The 23,516-nt window shown below is 36.6% G+C and overlaps 1 protein-coding gene across 9 annotated transcripts in view; it reads right to left on the bottom strand.

The window, feature by feature from the left end:
* DMD (dystrophin) overlaps nucleotides 1–23,516 on the bottom strand; it is a 2,532,480-nt gene that overhangs the window by 830,667 nt on the left and 1,678,297 nt on the right. For all 9 annotated transcript variants that reach the window (XM_043457704.1, XM_043457699.1, XM_043457698.1 and 6 more), the window contains one exon: nucleotides 557–704. In XM_043457704.1, the coding sequence (XP_043313639.1) occupies nucleotides 557–704 (148 nt within the window). The remainder of the gene's footprint in view (nucleotides 1–556; nucleotides 705–23,516) is intronic.

Below are 23,516 nucleotides of genomic sequence, written 5' to 3'. Positions count from 1 at the left end.
AGGCAAATAGAATGCCTTTAATTAGAGGCTGAAGTAGGGAGACTAATTTGGCAATTAAGATCTTCCATAAGAAATGAGATCATTTCTACAGATTCTCCCCAGTTTTTAAAATAATTTGGAGCTGTGGAATTCTCCATTAAGTCTAAAATTAATTTCAAATCAGTTTAAAAAATATCATTATGCATTTTATACACACACATACACAAACAGAAGCACACTTATATATATATATCCGATACATACTTTTAAAAATATATATATATATACTCACTGGGCTAAGACAAAATAAAGTTGTGAGCAAAATTACTGAAGAACTATCAGTATCCCAATGGGCAGGAAATCAATGACTGAATGGATACATTTAAAAAATATATTCTTATACTTTTTTTTTTCTTTTTTGGACTACCATGTAGCTCGTGGGATCTTAGTTCCCCGACCAGGGATTAAACTCAGGCCACGGCAGTGAGTGGCCAAGTCCTAACCACTGGACCCCCAGGGAATTCCCCCTAGGTTCATATACAAGTAGGCCCTGGGAGATTTTTTAAAATAAAATTACCTTGACTTCCTCAAGCTTTTCTTTTAGTTGCTGCTCATTTCCAGGTTCAAGCGGAATACTAGAAATGTTATCTGCTTCTTCCAACCATAAAACAAATTCATTCAAATCTCTTTGAAATTCTGACAGGATATTCTTTTGTTCTTCTAACCTGGAGAAGAATAAAATTGTTTTAAAGAACATATTTCTCAAGTTTTCTTTTTTTTATTTAAGACAATTCAAAAAAGTTGCACACACTTTCAAAAAATAAACCATTTTAAAGATGTTAACGATATAATATTTTTAAGGATGTAATATTTTAAAGGCCTAGTCAAATATCACCTTTGGGGCAAAACTGCCTCTGGTTGAGAACAACTTCACTAGAGTAAGTATATAAAGTGAAATTACATGTTTTAAGATGTTTGAATGAAATACATCGTTATGGAAAATTGTAAAGTAAAAACAAGGGAATTAAATGAAAACACTAAATTATTACATGTTCAAATGTTTTTCAAATTACAACACAAAATCTTTTTGGAGGAAAGAGGGAATTGATTTAAAATACTTAACATATGTTGTACTAGTGGATGTTGTTAATTATAAAAGCACATATACTGTATGTTACTCAATTAGCCATAAATTTATTCTTACATATTGAATCATAACACAGCTGAGCAAAATAAGCTGCACTTATAACAATTTACATTTTTTTGTTTTATTATCTTTTGGGAACTATGTATCTGTGGTATGTAAGCTTTTAAATTGAAGCATAATATACATATAGGAAAGTGTTCATATAGAGATCAATATAGTTTTTAAAAATGGATATATCAACTAACCTTTGGATACATCAAAGGAATAGAATGTTATTAGAAGTCCCCTCAAAACCTTTGCAGTCACCAACTCCAAGTGTAATCAGTATCCTGTCAACTTTTATTATTTTGCCTGTATTGAGCATTATGTATATGGGGCAACCCACTCCAGTATTCTTGCCTGGGAAATCCTGTGGACAGAGGAGCCTGGAGGGCTACAGTCCATGTGGTCCCAAGAGTTGGACATGACTTAGTGACTAAACAACAACACTGCCTTTAAATGTAATGTTTACAATCATCATCCATGTTCTGTGTAGATTATCTTCTTCTCTACATAGCACTAAACTGTATAAAATATATCTCTGTTGGTGGACATTTGAATTGCTTCCATTTGGGGGCTGTTCAGCTAATTTTTCGTCTGTTTTTGCTTCAAGTTGACAAATATTTATTGAGGGTTCACTAACTTCCAGGAACTCAGATAGGCATTCTGATCAAAGAGAAAGGAGTTATGTACCTTGCCTTGAGGATCTCCTGGTCCATGAGAGGGAAGAAGCATGTAAATCTAGGACTATGATAGAATATTGTGGAGGACAAGTTATTTTCTGGATATAGAAAGGTATAGAAGATGTGTCAGAGGAGATAATGGTCTACCTGGGTATTAAAGCATGAAAAGGGATTTGATTCACAGCCTGTGCAAAAACGGGGCACTGAGAGAACTACAGTTACACTAATTCCCCAAACTGGATCCGGTTATTGGATTTATGTTCCTCTATACTCATTTTTGTTCTTTGATGTGAGCTAGTCCAAAGTTCTACCTGAGGCACATGAGAAGACACTGTCTTCTTTTTCTATTCTCCAAACAGCAGATTCTATAAAAACCCAAGTCCTATTTTGGGCTCCATTGAAAACTCAAATCATATTATGTCATCATTGCACTCAAACTTTTCTATTGCTTCCCAGTTCATTCACATCAAAAGCAAAGTCATTATAGCACTCTATGAGGGTCTAGATCTGTGCTGTTCAATATACTAGACACCTTCACATGTGGCTACTGAGCACTTGAAATGATGTGTGGGAAATTGAATGTGCTGTAAGTGTAAATTGCATACTGGATTTCAAAGACTTAGTACAAAAAAAGTCATCTCTGTACCTTCTACTCAATTTTTCTGTGAACCTAAAGCTGCTATAAAATATACAACTATTTTTATGGGGGAAAGGGTGGAGGGGAGGGGTAGATTGGGAGTTTGAGATTGACATGTATGGACTGCTATATTTAAAATAGACAATTAACAAGGATCTATTGCAAAAAATAAAAAGATAAACCTAATAAAAATAAAAATATTTCTAAAGTATTAAAAAATAATATAAAACATCTCATTAGTCCTTTAAATATGTACAAGTCAACATGATAATATTTTTAATATATTGGGTTAAATAAAATAGGTTAATTTCACCTGTTCTTACTCTTTTTTACACGTGACATTAGAAAATTTAAAATTACATATGAGGCTCACTGTACTTTTGTATGGAAAAGCAACGATCTATAAAATCTGCTGATCCCCTTTCTCCTTACTTGTCCAACCTCATGCCCATCTTCTCTCCCTTTCTCTTATCCTTCTAGAGACCTCAGCTTGTGTACTTGCTGTTTTTTCCTTCCTAGAACGACCTTCCCTCACAAATCAAGCATGATTGGTTTCCTCAGCTCCTGCAGGTCTCTCCTGATGATTCTACTTAAAATCACACCTCTTCTCTCTCCAATTTCTGTTCTTTCTCCCTAGTCAATCTTTCTCTTTAGTACTTAAAACATTCCTGGTAGCTCAGTTGTAAAGAATCCACCTGCAATACAGGAGATACAGGAGACACTGGTTTGATATCTGGGTCAGCCCCTGGAGAAGGAAATGACAACCCACTCCAGTATTCTTGCCTGGGAAATCCCACGGACAGAGGAGCCTGGTGGGCTACAGTCCATGGGGTTGCAAAGAGTTAGACATGACTGAGTGACTGAGCATGCCCAAAACAAAAAAGCACTATAAATTGGTTGTTTTGTATATCGTCTATCTTACACAGGAAATCAAACTTTCTGAGGGCAAAGATTTTGCCTGTTTTATTTACTACTGTTACCCTTGCTCCTGAAATTATGCCTGGCACAAAAAACATGTTAAATAAATAACTGTTGTGTGAATGAATGAATTTGGCCATCATTCTTTTCAATCTTACACGCTTTTCTGTTTGAAAAGAATTGTTCCCATTTTTTGCAATACTGACTGTAAAACATAATCTAATTTACTCACCGATGTGCACTACAGTATTTCACCAAATGAAATAGACCTTCACTTGCAGGTCATATAACATCACTGTGTATACTCCCAGGATGTGGGTTAGAGTGAGGAATGCTGCTGACTAAATGATGACATTTATTACTTAGATGTTTTATTAAGAAATTGTTCTTTAGGTTTATATATATATATTTTTCTCTTATGGTCCCCTTGAATATGCATAAAAAAGTCAAGTATAAGTGAAAAAATTGGTGCAGTGTTCTTCAAATTTCCCCAATCTCCAATACCACTTTTCCTTTTAGAGCAGTGGTCCTCATCCTTTTTGGCACCAGAGACCAGTTTCATGGAAGATAATTTTTTTCATGTACAGGGGTGGGGGGGAGGGGATGGTTTCTGGATGACTCAATCGCATTACATTTATTGTGTACTTTACTTCTATTATTATTACATCTGCTCCTCATCAGATCACCAGGCATCAGATCCCCTCAGTTCAGTTCAGTTCAGTCGCTCAGTCGTGTCTGACTCTGCGACCCCATGGACTGCAGCACGCCAGGCCTCCCTGTCCATCACCAACTCCCGGAGTTTACTCAAACTCATGTCCATTGAGTCGGTGATGCCATCCAACCATCTCATCTTCTGTTCTCCCCTTCTCCTCCTGCCTTCAATCTTTCCCAGCATCAGGGTCTTTTCCAATGAGTCAGTTCTTTGCATCAGGTGGCCAAAGTATTGGAGTTTTGGCTTCAGCAGCAGTCCTTCCAATGAATATTCAGAACTGATTTCCTTTAGGATGAACTGGTTTGATCTCCTTGCTGCCCAAGGGACTCTCAAGAGTCTTCTCCAACACCACAGTTCAAAAGCATCAGTTCTTCAGCACTCAGCTTTCTTTATAGTCAGATCCCATAACTGGTGTCTTTTTCCATGCAGTGTCATCTTCTGTGACATCAAGAGTCTTGGCAGTATAGCACTTCTTAACAGGGTTCTCCTACTGTTGCTTGGATTTTCTTCTAAACCACATGTGACCTGGCCACCAGAAATAGTAAAATTCACCCAGATTTCAGTGACACTAATGTGGTAAAATGTGCTGCCTAGAATGAATGAAATTTGGTTAGTTTGCATAGTCTTCCACCACTGATAACAACGAATAACTCAAGTTCTTTTGGCTGCTACCAAGCTGCTGGCTATTTTAGGATTAAAAAAAAAGGTTCATAATGTAATGACAGTTTACTGTTACCTTTAACTGCTTGTAATTATGAACGAATATTATTATTGGCATTATCTGCCTGATATGCTTAAGCTTATTTTCTGTTAATAAAGTCAATAAAGACTTGGCATTCATTTCCAGAGGGACTAGTGTTTGATTATATGAGTTTTTGCCAATAACAAATATTTTGGCTTCTCTTATACATGCAAAGTAAGGATATCTACATCAATGTATGATGCTGAAATGGTTGGCCATTGAAGTGCTCAAGATTTAGGGAGGAAGGGTTAAAGGATGAAGCTGGTGAAGTGGCTCAAAGCAGGGCTACGAAGTGGATAGAATGTTTTGTTTTAATCTCTAGGTGATGAACTACTCCAATTTTTTGAGTAGAGTAAGATTTATTTCATCCATTCCTTCTGGTATTCTATGAAGAATGGATGTGGGTAAGGGTGGTAAGACAGAGAGTGAGGAACTGAAACCAAGCAGGACCCTGTGGGGTTCCTGGCACAAAAGCCTTTTTGTATTCCCTTCCCTGCATTCCCAAAGTGAAGTGAAAGTCGCTCAGTCCTGTCCAATTCTTTGTGACCCCATGGGCTATACAGTCCACGGAATTCTTCAGGCCAGATACACAGAACAATATCTTTGAGCTCTTCTGCAGAACTAAAATCTCCATCAAATGGAAGATGTTAACTACTTGATGAAGCACTCTTCATAATGAAAGCTGAGTGCTGAAGAATTAATGCTTTTGAACTGTGGTGTTGGAGAAGACTCTTGAGGGTCCCTTGGACTGCAAGAAGATCCAACAAGTCTATCCTAAAGGAAATCAGTCCTGAATATTCAATGGAAGGACTGATGCTGAAGCTGAAACTCCAATATTTTGGCCATCTGATGCGAAGAACTGACTCACTGGAAAAGAGCCTGATGCTGGGAAAGATTGAAGGCGGGAGGAGAAGGGGACAACAGAGGATGAGGTGGTTGGATGGCATCACTGACTCAATGGACATGAGTTTGAGTAAGCTCTGGGAATTGGTGATAGACAGGGAAGCCTGGCGTGCTGCAGTCCATGGGGTCTCAAAGAGTCAGACACGACTGAGTGACTGAACTGACTAACTGAACTGAAGTACTCTTCATTCCAGAGAAGGTCATGGTTCAACCATTATCACTTGATCCAGATGATCTCTGGATTTAAGGGATGCAGACCTGCACACTAGTATACTCAGTCGCTCAGTCCTATCTGACTCTTTGGAACCCCATGGACTGTATTCCTTCAGGCTCCTCTGTCTCAATAGGTTTATCCTGGCAAGAATACTGGAGTGGGTTGCTATTTCCTTCTCTGGGGATCTTCCTGACCCAGGGTTTGAACCTGCATCTACTGTGTCTCCTGCATTGGCAGGTGGATTCTTCAGCATTGAGCACACATAAAGGTCTAAATCATGAAGATGTAGCAAGGGAAAAGGAAAAGACAGAATGCTTAAAATTCAGGAGATTCAACAGGATTTGTGGATGAAAGTAGAGAGATTAGCATTAGTAGCTAAAAATTATTAAGCATTTTCCATATGGCAAAACCTTCCTGGTGGCTTAAAGGCAAATAATCTGTCTGCAATGCAGGAGACATGGGAAACGAAGATTCAGTCCCTTGTTCCAGAAGATCCCCTAGAGAAGGAAACGACAACCTGCTCCAATAGTCTTGCCTGCGAAATCTCATGGAGAGAGGAGTCTGACGGGCTATAGTTCATGGGTTTGCAAAGAGTCAGCAGCCACTGAATCAAATATCAAGTTGTCACATTACGACTATGAGGTGAATACTAGTTTTTCCTCATGTACAGATGAAAGAAAGTGAGGCTCCACATTTTGCCCAAGATCAAACAGCTAATAAGTGGTCAATCCAGTATTCAGTACTGGGTCATCTAGGTTCAGTACTGGGTCACCTGGTCTAAGAGTGATCCCACCTTATCTGGCTGAATAGATGGCATTTACTCCAGCTGAGTACATTTAATTGTACTGGATATTTTGGGGAAATTACTAGTTGAAAAAAATAGATCTGGAGCTCAGGGGAGAGAGGAGAACAGGAATCATGAACTTCAGAGTCAACAGCAACCAGTTGGTAGATAAAACATGGTAAATTAGCCTTTCAACTTTGAACAATGGACAATTCTTCCATCTGATTATTTCAATTAAAAACACACATTAAAGAAAAAAACCCATTTACAATCATTCATTGATTTCATGTGTACAGGTAATTTGTGGCTCCTGCCTCTCCCCCAATTGCCTTGCTTTGACATGGAAAGCCAAAGAAACACCTAGGGTGTTCTTCTGGGTCTCCCCAAATTCTACACAGGTCTGTGAAGGAGTTCTTCAGCTCAACAAATACTCATCTGAAGGAGAACATAATTTTCCCATGTTGTAGTTTTCATACATTTTTTTAGTGATTACTTAGAGAGATGTAAGGGGAGATGTAAGGCAGGTAACGACTCCCACCATAAACACTGCACTCTCCACAAAGCTAAGTATTCCATTCCACCTGAGACCTCTCTCTCTTTTTTTTTTAACTGTATAGCATAGGGCATTATATTCAATATCATATAGTCTATAATGGAAAAGAATCTGAAAAAGAAATAAATATATATGTATATATGCACAACTGAGTCACTTTGCTATACATGTGAAACACTGCAAATCAACTATATGTCAATTAAAAATGGAAATATATATATACAATAAAATATACATGATACAAATAAAATATACATAGTACACAAATATATATATACACATACACACAATAAAATATGCAAATAAAATGTCTATGGAAAGTCTATTATGACTTAAAGGGGAAAAATAAGAGGTGAAATATTGCTTTTGAGTACTTATAAGGTAGAAATATTTGAATGGGCTTCATCTATAGAGAGTAAAGATTTTCTGAGATGTGAGCCATAGTAATACATTCTAGTCCAAGGTCACCTGAGTCCTCTTAACATTGATCTGGACATGGGGTACCAAGGAGGTGGGAAATCTCTGATGGTAGATGGAATACCACTGCTTTTGTGCTTGGGCTCAGTCATGTCTGACTCCTTGTGACCCCATAGACTGTAGCCTGGCAGGCTCCTCTGTCCTTGATTCTTAGCAAAAATACTGGAGCAGGCTGCCATTTCCTATTCCAGGGGATCTTACCAACCCAGGGATCAGACCTGTGTCTCTTGCGTCTCCTGCATTGGTAGGTAGATTCTTTACCACTAGTGCCACTTGGGAAGCCAATACCACTGCTACTTCTCAGCAAACCTTAGGAGGAAGAGGCTGGTCTTGACTGCTGGCAGCTTGTTTTAGATATGGGGTAGCACCATTTTTCCTCAGACTCTGGAGTGAGAAGCAATTCTGAAAGAGGAGCAATCCCACTATAGACATCTTTTATTTATTCAAAAGTTCTAAGCTGGTTCAAATCTTTGGGTCTAGGTTTCAAGGGTATTTGTCAGTCTACCTCACCTTTGTCTCTTTCCACTCTTTGCAAATCTTTGTCACCTTTAGTATTTGACTCTAAATCACCTTGCACAGTGTCCCATATACTGAGAGAAACCTTGTTTCTATTGATCTTCCTCATCTTAGTTAGGTAAAATCTTGTCAAAAATCTCATTACATTTGTAAAACCTAGACAGATGGGTAAGGCTTTTCTCAACCTACCTCTAGAACCTAATAGTTTCAGGGAGGAATAAATCCAAAATACAACAAGTAAAAGCTCAAAGAATAGGAAATAGTAATATGAAACAAACAAACACAAAGTTTCAAACCTAGACTAAAATTCTAAAAGCAAATACCTCCACTTCTACTTCAAACACACCACTAATTAAGTGAGTAGTTTTCTAATCCTTTCAAAAATATCCAGCCAAGAACAAAAGTGGTGGAGATGTACTTGTTCACTGTAATTAGGATTTTTATACTTAATTGGGATCAAACTCTACATAAACATTGTGTACCTGTTTTCTTCCTTTAATTACTACTGTGAATATTTGCTTAGGTCATTGTTTATTATTTGAAAAATTGATTTTTATGATCTGAGTAAAAAGTCATATATGAGTACACCATATTTTACCATTGTTTTGTCATTTGGCATTTAGTTTGGTTCCAGTTTTTCATTATAATAAATAACCCTATAACAACTACATTTGTTCATGCATTGTGGCTCATCTATCTGTTAATTTCCTGAGAATAAGGAAGAAAAGTTAACAATGAGAATACTAAGAATATAGACTCATATTGGTAAATTTCTTTGCAATGCCGGTGGTAACAATAGTTTGTCATGGACTTTTTAACATTTTTTATTAACAGAAAAGCTAAACAACTTTGTAAATGTGTATATTTGCCATTTCTGTTTATACTCTCAGTCATCTGCTGTGTCTGTTGCCCATTTTGCCTCAGTGTTTTCTTATTTGTCTGTAAAGGCTCATTTCACTTTATCTTAAAATATACTTATTGAGAATATTTTATAGCTTTCCTTTCATCTTTTTAAAACATATTTTTGTTTCTTTCTAAAGAAAGCACATCGATTTCTTGGTTATTTCTCTCACTGATACTACTCTGAAAATTGTGACCACCTGACAACTGTTTGGATATCTGCCTTTATTCTGGATCCTTACATATTCATTAAAAAAAACACAAAAACTAAATGCTTCATACATTTTAAATTTATATAGTTGAGTTCCTGACCTTGAAGGGTTTTTCAGAAATTGATATTTTTTTCCCAGCACAATCTATTCTCTATTGATTTGTGGTGATTTCATTATATTTTGTGTTTTATATGCAATAAGTTTCAGTTTGCAGATATACCATAGATTTTTGTGACAGCAAGGAACCACTTCAACCATTGCGGCATGAAAGTATGTCTAATTCCTGGTAGGTTAAATCCTCTCCTACCTTAGCTATTTTAATTTATGTACTACGAGTATCATGTGGTAAAATTACAAAACAAATCTCACTGGGGACTTTGATAGGGATTCCATTAAATCAATAAATTAATTTGTGAAGAACCACTGTCTTTCCAGAATAAATCTGCTAATTTTTCTATGTTTACAGTGCATTTGGACACGGAGCGTATCTGGGACTCATCTGTGTACTATAAATAATTAAGTATGTTTTCTAATTAACCTTCAGCATCAGTTTGAAAGGCAGTGACTTGCATATGATTTTACGGATATTAACTGTATACTAGTTTAGGAAAGTCTTAAGAACTACCAGATAGAATAAATCGTCACTTAAAAAGTAAAAGCTTTGGCTAAGCTATTTGCTATAATCTTTCTTTTCACACAATGTTTGTGGAAAACTTTTTCTTGATGACTTAATTTTTTATAAAGAGTACAGCATATTCTTTTCAGGTATAAAAACATTTGATAGTTATTTCTTGTCTAGGTTTGTTTTTTATACTTTGAAAAAAGAAAAAAAAGATGGTGCCAACCCACCGGGACCTTGTTATAATCTGCTTTTTCAAGTGCATGTGTTTTCTGAAATTTCAAAAGCCTCGGTTTGAAGTTTTAAAAGCTGCAGTTTGAATTTATGTATTCAGATGATTGCAGAAAAGCGAAGGAACAGAGTTTGCATTTCCAGGCTTGTCTCTTGACAGAACAGTTTATATTGGCATTCATCACATGAAGTGTTATTTCTTTGTTTACCTACTCGCTTAATGCTTATGGTAGGATTTATTCAGGCATGTGGTAGTAATAATAATGAATGGGATATTTAACATTACCCATCTGCAATTAAGTGCTAAATATTTTACTTTTAGAGGCATTTCAATACATTTAGCTATTTTTTTTAAAAGAATGGTTTCTGTTTGAAATATTGGCTCTGTAGCCATTTACATTATAAATGCTTTTAATACAATTGAAGGAAGTACATATTATGATAGGGAGAGATTTGCATAATCAAAAGGAAGAGTTACTGATGTGTTGCAAAATTCAATGACTTTAACATTAACTCTTAATGAACATTTTCTGTGGGGCTGCTCTTACGATAAGTGATAAAGACTATCAAATCACATGGCATGATTTTAGAGGAGGAGGATCTAGCAAATGTTTCAGCCAAATGCTAGATATTTACACATTGGAATCCCTTTTGCCACTCAATACATCATGTGTATTGTCTTCCTAATATTCCCAACAAAGAAATTGAAGCCTCAGAGATTTATATGCCAAATATATGCAAGTATAAGGTCACTCCCTATCCCATTTTCCAAATGAGAAGTTCCTCCCTAGGTTTCTAATCAAATATAACATAGAAACTTTGGAAAGTATAGATAGGATTATCACCTGTCTACATATAGTGCTCAATTCATTACTTTGATTGTGCATACAATTTAAAATTATATAGCATATTATATTAGAATAAAGTTCTATTGGAAAATTCATTCCAAGCCACAAACACACATTTACATAACAGAAGAAAGTTTTATGTTATGTAAAGATAGTTTTTCTTTTCTCTGTGCCATATGTTCATGAGCTACACCATGCAACCACTTATTGAGTTGCTCTTAAAATAATCTTTTCAGAATTTGTTTACAATGGCATTCAACTCATGAAATTGTGATGTCATACCACCAAAGTTGATCACTACTTCTGTTAAATTTGTTTTCTTCCTGTTGCTTTTTCTCCTCTACCAAGTGACTTCTACAAGCAACCAAAATAAGCATCAATTGAGATTAAGTAAATATGTCTTTCCCAGACAGTGCTTTGCTGTTTTGAGCAAAATAAAACACGTGAGTATCTTATAATTTGAGAAACTCCAGAAAGATTTAACTATAAAAGGTATCACTTAAGGAAGAAAAAGAAAAAAAAAATGCATGTTTAGGGACACATTAACTTCTCCGAGTCATTGTGTCTATAGGATGTTGTTAGCATCAGAACCCAGCCATTTGCCATTCATTCACTTTGCCTACAGTTTTTCCCTTATACAAATGAGGCTTAACATATCAAGGTCCTCAGGCATTCACTTCTCAGTATTAAGGAAAATATTAGCAAATTGCAGATAGATGTGAAGAACGAGAAGGAAAATTGTGGAGCTCAGCAGTGAGAGCTTCTCAAAGGAAAAAAAATGAGTTCAAATCTAAGCCCTGAAAGTTATTAGTTGAACATGTGGACTTGGGCAGTTACTTAACCTTTATAGGCCTCAATTTCCTCATCTTAAAATGGGAACAATAAACACTTCACAGTGTGGTCGTTTGGATTAAATTTGCTTTCAGAAACTCCAGTTTCAGCATACTGCTTCACTAATGGTATTCAACAAAAGGCAGAGAAAATAAAAAGAACTTTTTTTTTAAAGGAGATCTGGATATTGAAGTGCTATTTCTATCTCAGAATTTTGCCTAAGCCAACATACTTATATACAGAAAAGTATTTATAAAGCATGTATGAGTACACAGGGAGACTGTTTGAAATTCAGCTTTTTGATGAGCCAGTTGACAGTTCTATTTCTTTCTTCTGACAAACTTCCTTGACAAATTTTGGGAAGTTTAACAGTTGGGAAAAGACAATTAGAGTCAAAATGCCAATCTATGAGTAAACGTGCCACCAGATGCTGCTACTGATGTTTAGTCGCTCAGTCGTGTCTGACTCTTTGTGACCCTATGGATGTCCCACCAGGAGCCCACCAGGCTCCTCTATCCGTGGGATTCTCCAGGCAAGAATACTGGAGTGGGTTGCCATTTCCTTCTCCATGGGATCTTCCTGACCCGGGGATTGAACACACGTCTCCTTCACCTCCTGCACTGCAGGCGGATTCTTTATCCCTGAGCCGCGTGTGAAGTCCAGATGTATGATTACAATGTAGAACTATCAAAGTTCTACTAGTTTCCAATGATGTGACAGTGGATGTAGGTAACAATCCTAGCCCTCATGGAGCTTACATTCCAGACAATGAATAAGATAAGGAAGAGAAATACATTGATTCCGGCAGAGCAGTAAGTACTACAGAAGGAAAAAAAAATGAAGCAAGAAGGGAATATTGAGTGGAGCTGGAGGGTGGCTGTAGTTTTATAAAGGGTGATCAGAGAAGGCTTCATTGAGAAGAGGTATTTGAATAAAACTGTCATGGTAGAGACTGGCTGGCTACTTCTCCCCAAATCTGACTTCTTCTCGTAACCCTGAAGCTCATTGTCATGCCCCATCCTCTCTTGCCAATTGGTGTGACTACATAACTGAATTCTAGCCAATGGAATGGATGCAGAAGTGATTGTCATTGATTCCAAGCCTGGCTCATAACCTCACCCCTCATAAATGATATTCCCTGTTCTTTAAGAATTGATGCTTTCAAATTGTGGTGCTGGAGAAGACTCTTGAGAGGCCCCTGGACAGCAAGGAGATCAAACCAGTAAATTCTAAAGGAAATCAACCTTGAATACTCATTGGAAGAACTGATGCTGAAGGTCCAATACTTTGGCCACCTGATGCAAAAAGCCAACTCATTGGAAAAGACCCTGCTGCTGGGAAAGATTGAGGGCAAGAGAAGAAGGGGGCAACAAAGGTTGAGATGGCTGGATGGCGTCACCTGACTCATTGGACATGAGTTTGAGCAAACTCCGGGAGACGCTGAAGGACAGGGAAGACTAGCATGCTGCAGTCCATGGGGTCACAAAGAGCCAGACATTACTTAGTGACTGAATAACAACAACATAGAAAAGCATAGTGATTTTGAAAGCCACAGGTTAAAAACATCAGCGTTGCAAAATCAAGGTAGACTAGGTCCCTGATTCACAATTTGGAGAGGGAGTTGCTTGCTTGCCGATCAGAAGCAACTTTTTGAATTTTCTAGAGTGCTAAGTCACTGAAATGTAGGGCTTCTATTTTAATAACAGCCTGAATTAAGTTAGGTATTAAAGGAAATGAGGGAGCCATCCATGCAAATATCAAGGAAAAAGAACACTGTAAGCAAAGGAAATAATACAAAAGTCCTGAGGCATGAGTGTGGTCAGAATGATGCCAAAACAACAACAAAAAAATGGGGGGAAAGGTTTGGAATGGAATGAGAGAATAAAAGACTAGTAGGAGATGAAGTAAAAGAAAAAAAAAAAGATAACAGCCAAATCTTAAGAGATTCTACCCAGGGAGGGATATATGTATAATTATAGGTTATTTGTGTTGTACAGTAGAAACCAACGTAACGTTGTAAAGCAATTGTTCTCTAACTGAAAAAAAATTAAAGAGATTCTACCTAGAATCTCAATACTTTCATAATTCATATTTTCTAGCAAACTCAGTCCTTGGATAAAAAGAAATTCTAGAATAATCTTTCTTGGGGACCTCAGTTTGAACTCTTATTCAATCCTACTTTAATAGATCCAGTTGACTGAATCCTAGCACTTCTTTTGGAAGTCTACAGAGGTGCTGGAACAGATTTTGGAAAACAGTGAGGATGCTTTGGACTGTCATCTGTCAGCAGCAGAATGACATAATCTATCAGTAAAGCTTGTAACAAAGCCACTGCCATCTGATGAAAGATGCAATGAAGAGTGAGTGACCCTAATTGTTCTGCTTTCAGTAATGGCTTAAGTTTTCCCCTTCCAAGACATTACAAAGGAGAGTGAAAAAGTTGGCTTAAAACTCAACATTCAAGAAACTAAGATCATGGCATCTGGTCCCATCACTTCGTGGCAAATGGAAGGGGAAAAAGTGGAAGCAGTGACAGATTTTATTTTCTTGGACACCAAAATCACTGCGGACAGTGACTGCAGCCATGAAATTAAAAGACACCTGCTTCTTGGAAGGAAAGCTATGACAAAACTAGACAGTGTATTAAAAAGCAGAGGCATCACTTTGCAGACAAAGGTCCATATAGTCAAAGCTATGGTTTTTCCAGTAGTTATGTATGGATGGACCACAAAGAAGGCTGAGACCCAAAGAATTGATGCTTTCAAATGGTGGTGCAGGACAGGACTCTTGAGAGTCCCTTGGACTGCAAGATCAAACCAGTCCATCCTAAAGGAAATTAACCCTGAATATTCATTGGAAGGACTGATGCTGAGGCTGAAGCTCCAATATTTTGGCCACCTGCTGCAAAGAGCCGACTCATTGAAAAAGACCCTGAAATGCTGGGAAAGATTGAAGGCAGGAGGAGAAGGGGACGACAGAGGATGAGATGGTTGCTAGGCATCATTGACTCAATGGACATGTGTTTGAACAAACTCCGGGAGATAGTGAAGGATAGGGGAGCCAGCTCCCAGTCTCTCAGGCTAGAAATCTGAGAGGCATCCTTGATTCTTGCCTCTCCCTCATACCCAGAGTGTATTGATAACTATATCCTCATAATTCTACTTGAGATGTCTTTCTTGAGTCTGCCCGCTTCTCTTCATACTCCCTACCACTGCCTCCTTCTTTCATACTCTCTGACTGGTCACTGTGGCTAATTCTTAATTGGTTTCTGCCTCCCACGTTGTCATCTTCTCATCCATTCTTAACACTTCTGAATGAATAGTATTTCTAAATTATGTCTCTGATCATATTCTCACACCTTCAGTAACTCCCTAGTGCCAATGGGATAATATCTAACTTCTTTAACATGGATCAAAAACCTCTTTATGATCTGATCTCTATTTCCTTCTCTTTTGTCATCTTTCTTTGCATTCCACAATCCAGTGAACAACTTCCTCTTCTTTGCAACCCAGTACCGCATCCACATCAAGACTCAGCACACTCTTTTCCATCTGTCTGGGATACCCTTCGCCATGTCTCTATTTAAACAGCTTCTAGTTACCTTCCCAATCTCAGGTTAGCCACCATCTCCTCTATGAAACTTTACTCAATTAATTAGTAACCCCTTCCTAAACAAGCCTTAAGTTATGGGCTCTGTTATATAGTCCCATAGCTCCACATAATTTTTCCATCACAGAGTATCTTGTAATTCCCTATGTCTGTCAATATACTGCAAGTACCATAAGGACATATGCTCTATTGTGATCATACTCTATCCTCATTACCTACTATATAATGTTTGTTAAATTCTTAAATTCACAGTCTCAGAATGGTACCATCCCAATTGTGGGTGTGAGAGTGATAACATTATTCACATTATTCTTGAGAGATTTTACATGAAAGACCAAGCATGTGTTATGGGAAGCAAGCTCTGTGTAAAATTAAATTAAATAGGGAAAGCTACATGCTAGGGGCTTCAAAACTATGGACCATGAGCCAAATCCTGCCTGTCACTGGTTTGTGAAAATAAAGTTTTATTGGAACACAGCCACATCCATTCATTTACATACTGTCTAAGACTTCATTCCTACTGCGACATCATAGTTGAGTATTTGCAACAGAGACTGAATGGTTGACAGGTCAAAAGTATTTACTGTCTGGCACTATACTGAAGTTTGCTGACATCAGCATACTAGGGAATTAAAGATATGAGAATTTGTATATAAGAATAATCTCTAAGATCTTTTTAACCTATTTATATGTATGATCATGAAAATGTGTATGGCCATTTAAACTTCTTCACTCTTTGAAATAATTATTAACACTTTCCACAATTATTATTTTACAGAATACAACATGAGAATGGCTAACAGGAAAACTAGACATTGCACCTAATTATAAATGTTTATTCTGTTTAAAGGGCTTCCCTGGTAGCTCAGCTGGTAAATAATCTGCCTGCAGTGCAAGAGACCCCAGTTTGATTCCTGGTTTGGGAGCTTCCCCTGGAGAAGGGATAGGCTACCCACGCCAGTATTCTTGGGCTTTCCTTGTGGCTCAGGCAGTACAGAATCTGCCTGCAATGAGGGAGACCTGGGTTCAATCCCTGGGTTGGAAAGACACTATGGAGGAGGGCATGGCAACCCACTCCAGTATTCTTGCCTAATCAAAGCACAGTACAGCATTCTGTTTAAAAGTTGAAGTTTCCCAATATGACAAGCTACATGTACTTAGCTTTGATTCAAACATGGAAAAAACTTAGTGAAAAATGTGTTTGCCTCTTCTTTGCTTTTATGTTATTTGAGTTTCTTTCCTTATTTTTCTCTTCTTAACCTTATTTTTTTCACTTCTTTTGTAATTTCATATCCTTTTTCTGTTACTCAGCTTTGTTCTGTGGGTTTTACTGTGACTTTTATTTCTGTAACTGTATTTTGAATTCCTCAGGGTACTCGTAATTTCCATCCCCAGCTAAATGTCATCTATTGTCCAGTACTATGTACATTTCCACTGGAATATAAATACATCATACAGACAAGGAAAACCAAAGTTCCTTTGTGACAGAGAAAGGATATATTTTTGCTCACTACTTTCATCCTGGAAAAGAAAGGGCAAAGGGTACTTCTCATGATTTATTTAAAATCTGCACACAACTCCAGGTAAATTCTTCAGAAATGCAGATTACTATTCTTTAAAAAATACAGCCACAGGAGGTACAAGAATACTTTTATTTCCTCAAAGAGTCATTCTTGAAGTGTGGTATGGGCAACCCTGGGGATCCCTGAGATACTTTCATGAGGTCTGTGAGGTCAAAACTATTTTCATAATGATACTGAGATATGTGCCATTTTCTCTCTCATTCTCTTATGAGTTTTCCAGAGGCTGTGTCATGGGTGAAATGGTAACAAGATGAATGCAGAAATAGATGTAAGAATCTGCTCTCTTCTCTTAAACTAAATATTAAAGATAGTTTTTAAGAATGGAAAACAATGTCATTATCCTCACAATATTTTCTTGTGAAAATAGTTACTTTTCATAAGACATTTATTATTTAAAGTAATATAAAGTGGGGTTACTGATACTTTAATGGAATTAATAAATGAATACTTTAAACATTTCTCAGTTTTAATGTCAAACATGGTAACCCACATAAACAAAACTGCTTTGGAGTTCTGAATAATTTCTTAAAGTATAAAGGAGCTGCTGCTGCTAAGTCACTTCAGTCATGTTCAACTCTGTGCGACCCCATAGACGGCAGCCCACCAGGCTCCGCTGTACCTGGGATTCTCCAGGCAAGAACACTGGAGTGGGTTGCCATTTCCTTCTCCAATGCATGAAAGTGAAAAGGGAAAGTGAAGTCGCTCAGTTGTGTCCAACTCTTCACGACCCCATGGACTGCAGCCTACCAGGCTCCTCCACCCATGGGATTTTTCAGGCAAGAGTACTGGACTGGGGTGCCATTGCCTTCTCTGATAAAGGAGTCCTGAGGCCAAAAATTTTGTAGAAGAACTGAACAACCAATGTTTAAGAGTTCACCATGATTTAAAAAAAAAAAATCAGAACTCAGACAGGTAAATAACACAGTAAGAAATGAAAATGAAAACAATCCATTAGGTATGAAGAACTTTACTGTCAACGACTATGATTGGAGTCTAGAAATTTGCCAGTGAATTTACAAAAGACAGAGGAAGGTAAAAATGTGGGCCAAGCACAATGAGGTTCAACTTTTAGAATTAATGAATTGCCTAAATATCTACTGTGAGTCTTGAGACTGAGTGACTAGGGCATCTTCAAAAGATATATGTGCATGTGTGCTAAGTCACTTCAGTCATATGTGACTCTTTGTAACCCCATGGACTGTAGTCTGCCAGGATCCTCTGTCTATATATATATAACTTTGAGATTATAAAACACTCAGGCAAGTTGGCCTATTGTTAATTTAACATTTTTTAATCAAGAAATATTTGAGTATCCACGATGTACCAGACATTGTTTGTCCTACATGATAGGTGGTTACAAAATGTCAACAGGCTAATAGAAGATGCAGACATGTACATAACTGTGTTTTAAAATGTGATACCCATTGATGTGTAGCTATGACTTCAACAAATATTTACTACATATCTGCTAAGTTCTGGGCAGGGTGCTAGGTGGTGGATATTCAGTGGTAAACAACACAGACCCAGTCCTTATCCATATGGACCTCATAGTATGATGGGTAATATAGACATTAAGCCAATAATCATATAAAATTATATTAATGCAAACCATGATACATGCATGAAGAAAAATTTTAAAATTATGAGAATACTTTAATGAACTTTCAACTAAGAACTCTCATAGATATGCTGCATGTAAAGGCAAAGGCACATTAAATTCTATTTCCCACAAGGAGATAGTGTCAGTGGTCAGACAAAGTTATTTCACTTTTGGGGAACATGTCTAATTTTAGACTAAGATGTGTTTCCTCTGAATATATATTTGAAGGATTTAATAAACATTATTAACTTTATTATATGTGATGAGGGTAAAAGCAGAGAGAAATTGCTGATAGGGCTGGGAAAATAAAAAAGAAGTAATTATCATCATAACCATTTTCTTCCACCTCATCCTCCAAGAACTTTTAAAATTTTGTCAGAAGACCTAAGTGAATATCTATTGGTTTAGTGAACAGAAGCATGTGGTCTAAGAATAACTGTATTGTAAAAGTAGTTTGGGATGTAATCTGTCCCTAAGGAGAATTAGGAGTGGATCTTATTTAGAGTCAGGTGGGTAGGGTGGTTGTCAGAGTGAGTCCCTCTCAGTAAGTGACATTGAAGCTGAACCCTGAAATATAAGGATGACTAGATGAAGCATAAAGGGATAGGTTCTACACAGAGAAATCAACTTGCAAAACAGAAAATACACAGAAACTCAGAGAAACTGAAAGTAGACTAGTGTTGTTAAAGTGTGGTGAACAAGGAGGAGAGTGACAGGGGATAAGGCTAGAAGTAAGGGCAGAGGCCAGGAGGCCATGGGAAGAACTTAAATTTTATTTTAAGTGTAATGGTAAACCATCTACTAAGGGTTCTAGGACCTCACATGGAGAAATGACCTCTCAGGAGCCTAGGAAATATACTCATTAGATGAAAAAGGAGGCAAAACATAGAAAGAGGAACAGTAAAGACAAAAGCATGCCAGTGTAAAACTCCATGGTCTATTTGATGTTTACATAGTGAAGGCATGTGGAAAGGGACTGGCAAGAGAAGGTACTAGAAAGGTAGGTCTGGGTCAGATTCTGAAGAGCTGAACAGTCTTGCTAAGGTTAATACATTCCCCCTTTAGTGGCAGAGAACCATTAAAGGTTTATAAGCAAAGCTATAACAAGATTCTGTTTGTATTCTAAACAATATGTTTATTGGTTGTTAAGGATACATAATAAAAGTACTTAATTAAATGGGTTCTGTAAATGTACTAACATTTACTGAATTATCCTTGGGAATTAAAATTTGATCATGGATGATTTCATTAGTGAGTTATTCATTCTACCTTCCACATCAATGGTTAAGTTCAGTAAGCACTGAGTACAGGACACGGAGGAAATGAGGAAGTCTACCTAATAGATTATTCAAGATTAGTTTTGACCCATAAAGTAGACTACTACATTGTAGCTAAGCACACTATTAAAAATAGGAGAATCCAAGTGATACCAGATATTTTAAAAATAGACTTAGTCACATATGACAGAGTCAATGCATTGTGAACTGCAATATATACTTCCCGGTCCTGGGATTAATAGAAAAGGCAGCAGACTGACATAACATTGAGAGAAAAACTGTCAGTAGGTTTATGAAGATTGAAGATAATTTCTCTCTCTTCAGTAGAAGAAACTACCATTACTTTTGGGCTGAATATAGGAGAGAATTGCATTTCTATTCTCTAGAGAGAATTGATGGTTTCTAAGAAGCTGTCATATCATTTCTTCACTGTATGATTCAAAAAGCAAAGTATAATGAAAAAGTGAGCAAAATATATAAAAGGCCATTATGTATTAAATATTACATATATAAATATACATAGTACAGTTAATATGAAGACAAATAAGATTTCCTGCCTGCCAAATAAGCAAAAATAGCCATACCTAAATTACATGGGGCAATGAGAGACATATTGAAACCGTGTTTTTTTTTTTTAACTATAAAGAAAAGTTACACATACACAAAGTATAATAGTATAATGAGTTTCCATTACCCACCATCGAGATTAAACAATAGAGGAACCTAGCAGGTTACAGTCCATGGGGTCTCAAAGAGTTGGACACAACTGGTGACTAACATTTTCACTTTTATTATATTGCCAAATAGGCTTCATCCTTCATCTATACTTCCCACTTTCTACTGTTTGTGTTTTTATTTCCAACTTTATTGAGATATAATTTACATACCGTATAATTCACCTATGGTAGGTGCATAATTTAATGGCTTTTAGTAAACGTGTAGAGTTATGTGCATATCATGACACGTTCCTCACTTCTTTCTTATTTCATTGGTTTGAACTCCAGTACAATATTGAATGTTGAAGTACTGAAGGAAGATATACTTGTCTTATTCTTGATCTTAGGGTGAATACATTGTTTTTCACCATTATGAATGATGTTAGTGACAGGTTTTTCATAGATGGCCTTCATCATGTTAAAGAGATACTCTTGATTTTTTTTGAAAATTTTTATCATGAAACAATGTCAGATTTTATCAAATGCTTTTTATATATCTATTGACATCATCATTTAGATTTTTCCTTTTACTGTTAATATGGTATGTCACTTTCATTATTTCTGAATGTTAAACCAACTTGCATTCCTTGAATAAACCTCACATGGTTACAGCATGTAATCTTTTTTATATGTTCTAGATTCAGTTTGCTACATTTCTGGTAAGGACTTTTGTGTTTATGTTCATCAGGGATATTGGTCTATAGATTTCTTTTATTGTAATATCTTTGTATAGTTTAGATCAGAGTAAATTTATTATTAGAGAATGAGTCAGAAGTTCCTTCCTCTTATTTCTGAAAGGGTTTGTGAAGGACTGGTATCTTTTAAAAAACTAGTTGAAATAAATCCCAAGTAAATTATCTGGACCAGAGTCTTTCTAGTTGGAAGATTTCAAACTCCTAATTCACTTTCTGTAGTTGCGTTTAGATTTTTTTAAATAAATTTAAATTTTCTACTTTTTCTTGAATCTGTTTTGCTAATCTATGCCTTTTTCAGAATTTGAACATTTCAAGCACTTTGAAGAGATTTTTGGCATAGAGTTGTTCACAGAGCTACCTTTAAGTCCTAATTTCTGTAGGGCCAGAGTGATACTCCCTCTTTCCTTTATGATTTGGTAATTTTTCTTTCTTTTTTCCCCCCTTAATCTGTCTAGCTGAAGTTGCCATTTTCAAAATCTTTTCAAAGATTAATGTTAAGTCTCACTGATCTTCTCTATTCTTATTCTGCTTTTTATTTTATTGATTTCTACCCTAAATTTCCATTAATTCCTTTGAGTTTGGTGTGCTATTCTTCTAGTTTCTTAAGGTAAAAGCTTGAATTACTGATTTGAGAATCTTAACCTTTTCTCACATAGGTGTTTAAAGTTTTAAATTTCCATGTAAATATGAGTTTAACTGCATCCCATAAATTTTTACATGTGCTTTTTTTTTTTTTTTTGGCTGTGCTGCGTAGCATGTGGGATCTTAGACTCCTGACCAGGGATGAAACCTGCACCCCCTGCATTGGCATTGCAGAGTCTTAACCACTGGACTGCCAGGGAAGTCCCTACATGTCCTTTTATGTTTATTTAGTTCAAATTATTTTCTAATTCCATTAGAGACTTATTTTTGAATCCATGGGTTATTTAGGTCTTATTTAATTTCCAAATATTTTGGTATCTTCCACATTTCTCTTGGTTGTTAAATTCTGATTTAGTTCTGGTGTGTTAGGAGAGCATGATTTTTATGAATTCAAAACTTTAGACTAATTGAGATTTGTTTTATGACCTAAAATATGATCTATCCTTGAAAATACCCCATGGGCACTTAAAAAAATGCATATTCTGCTGCTGTCATTTGGTGGAATATTCTATAAATGTCAGGTCAAAGTTGTTGATAGTGTTCATCAGGTCTTCTATATCATTGCTAATTTTATGTCCAGTTGGTCTGTAAAATACTAAGTGGGGTAGGAAGTTTGCAATAATTATTGCTGAATTGCCTGTTTGTCCTTTGAATTCTGTTAATTTCTGCATCATGAAATGTTGGGCTTTATTGTCATTATATATACATTTATAATTGTATTATCTTCTGATGAATTTACCCTTTTATAATTATAAATTTCCTTGATACTAGCAACATTTTTAATGTTTTCTCTTAAATTCTGTTCTGCCTGAAATTAGCATCACCATTTCATTTTTTCTTATGGATACTATTTGCATAGTATATATATACACAAATACTTCAGAGCCAAAGATACATAGTTTATATATATATATATATATCTGACAAGATGGCCTGCCTGCAGTTGCCTGGGCAGGAGAAGCCCTTCAGTTTCCTGCAACATGAAGGATGTGTTGTCTGCTTTCCTGCTGCCAGCTTTGCTGCCCCTCCCCAGCGCCCCTGGTCTTCTGCAGCTCACTCACCCTTGGGGCCTCGGCCAAGACACGTCTAACAATCCAGCACTGCTGTCCACTGCACGGTCCAGCTACCACATCCCTGACTGTTTATTCCCACCCCTTTGCCCTTCTCTGCCACCAATTCTTCACGTTATTTCTGCTTGCCTGTGCTGAGCCGCGTTTTACTGTTCTTCTAACCCACAGAAGTACCTATAGAAAAATAGGTACTTTTTCTACCTTTCCACCTTCTGTCTTCTGTCAGACAGAAGTAACGAGTCACTGTGTTTCAGGAAGACCTCCAACAGAGATTATAATCATTGTATATGTAAATCTTAACCAACTGTCTTTTACACAGAATATATTTGGGTCATTTTTAATATCCAGCTATAAATATCTTCTAATTGGAATGCTTAAT

Source organism: Cervus canadensis, chromosome X, assembly GCF_019320065.1.
Source record: "Cervus canadensis isolate Bull #8, Minnesota chromosome X, ASM1932006v1, whole genome shotgun sequence".
In the NCBI taxonomy this organism is placed as follows: Eukaryota; Metazoa; Chordata; class Mammalia; order Artiodactyla; family Cervidae; genus Cervus; species Cervus canadensis.
The sequence above is the reverse complement of the archived record's forward strand: the minus strand, read 5'-3'. Positions and strand labels throughout refer to the sequence as shown.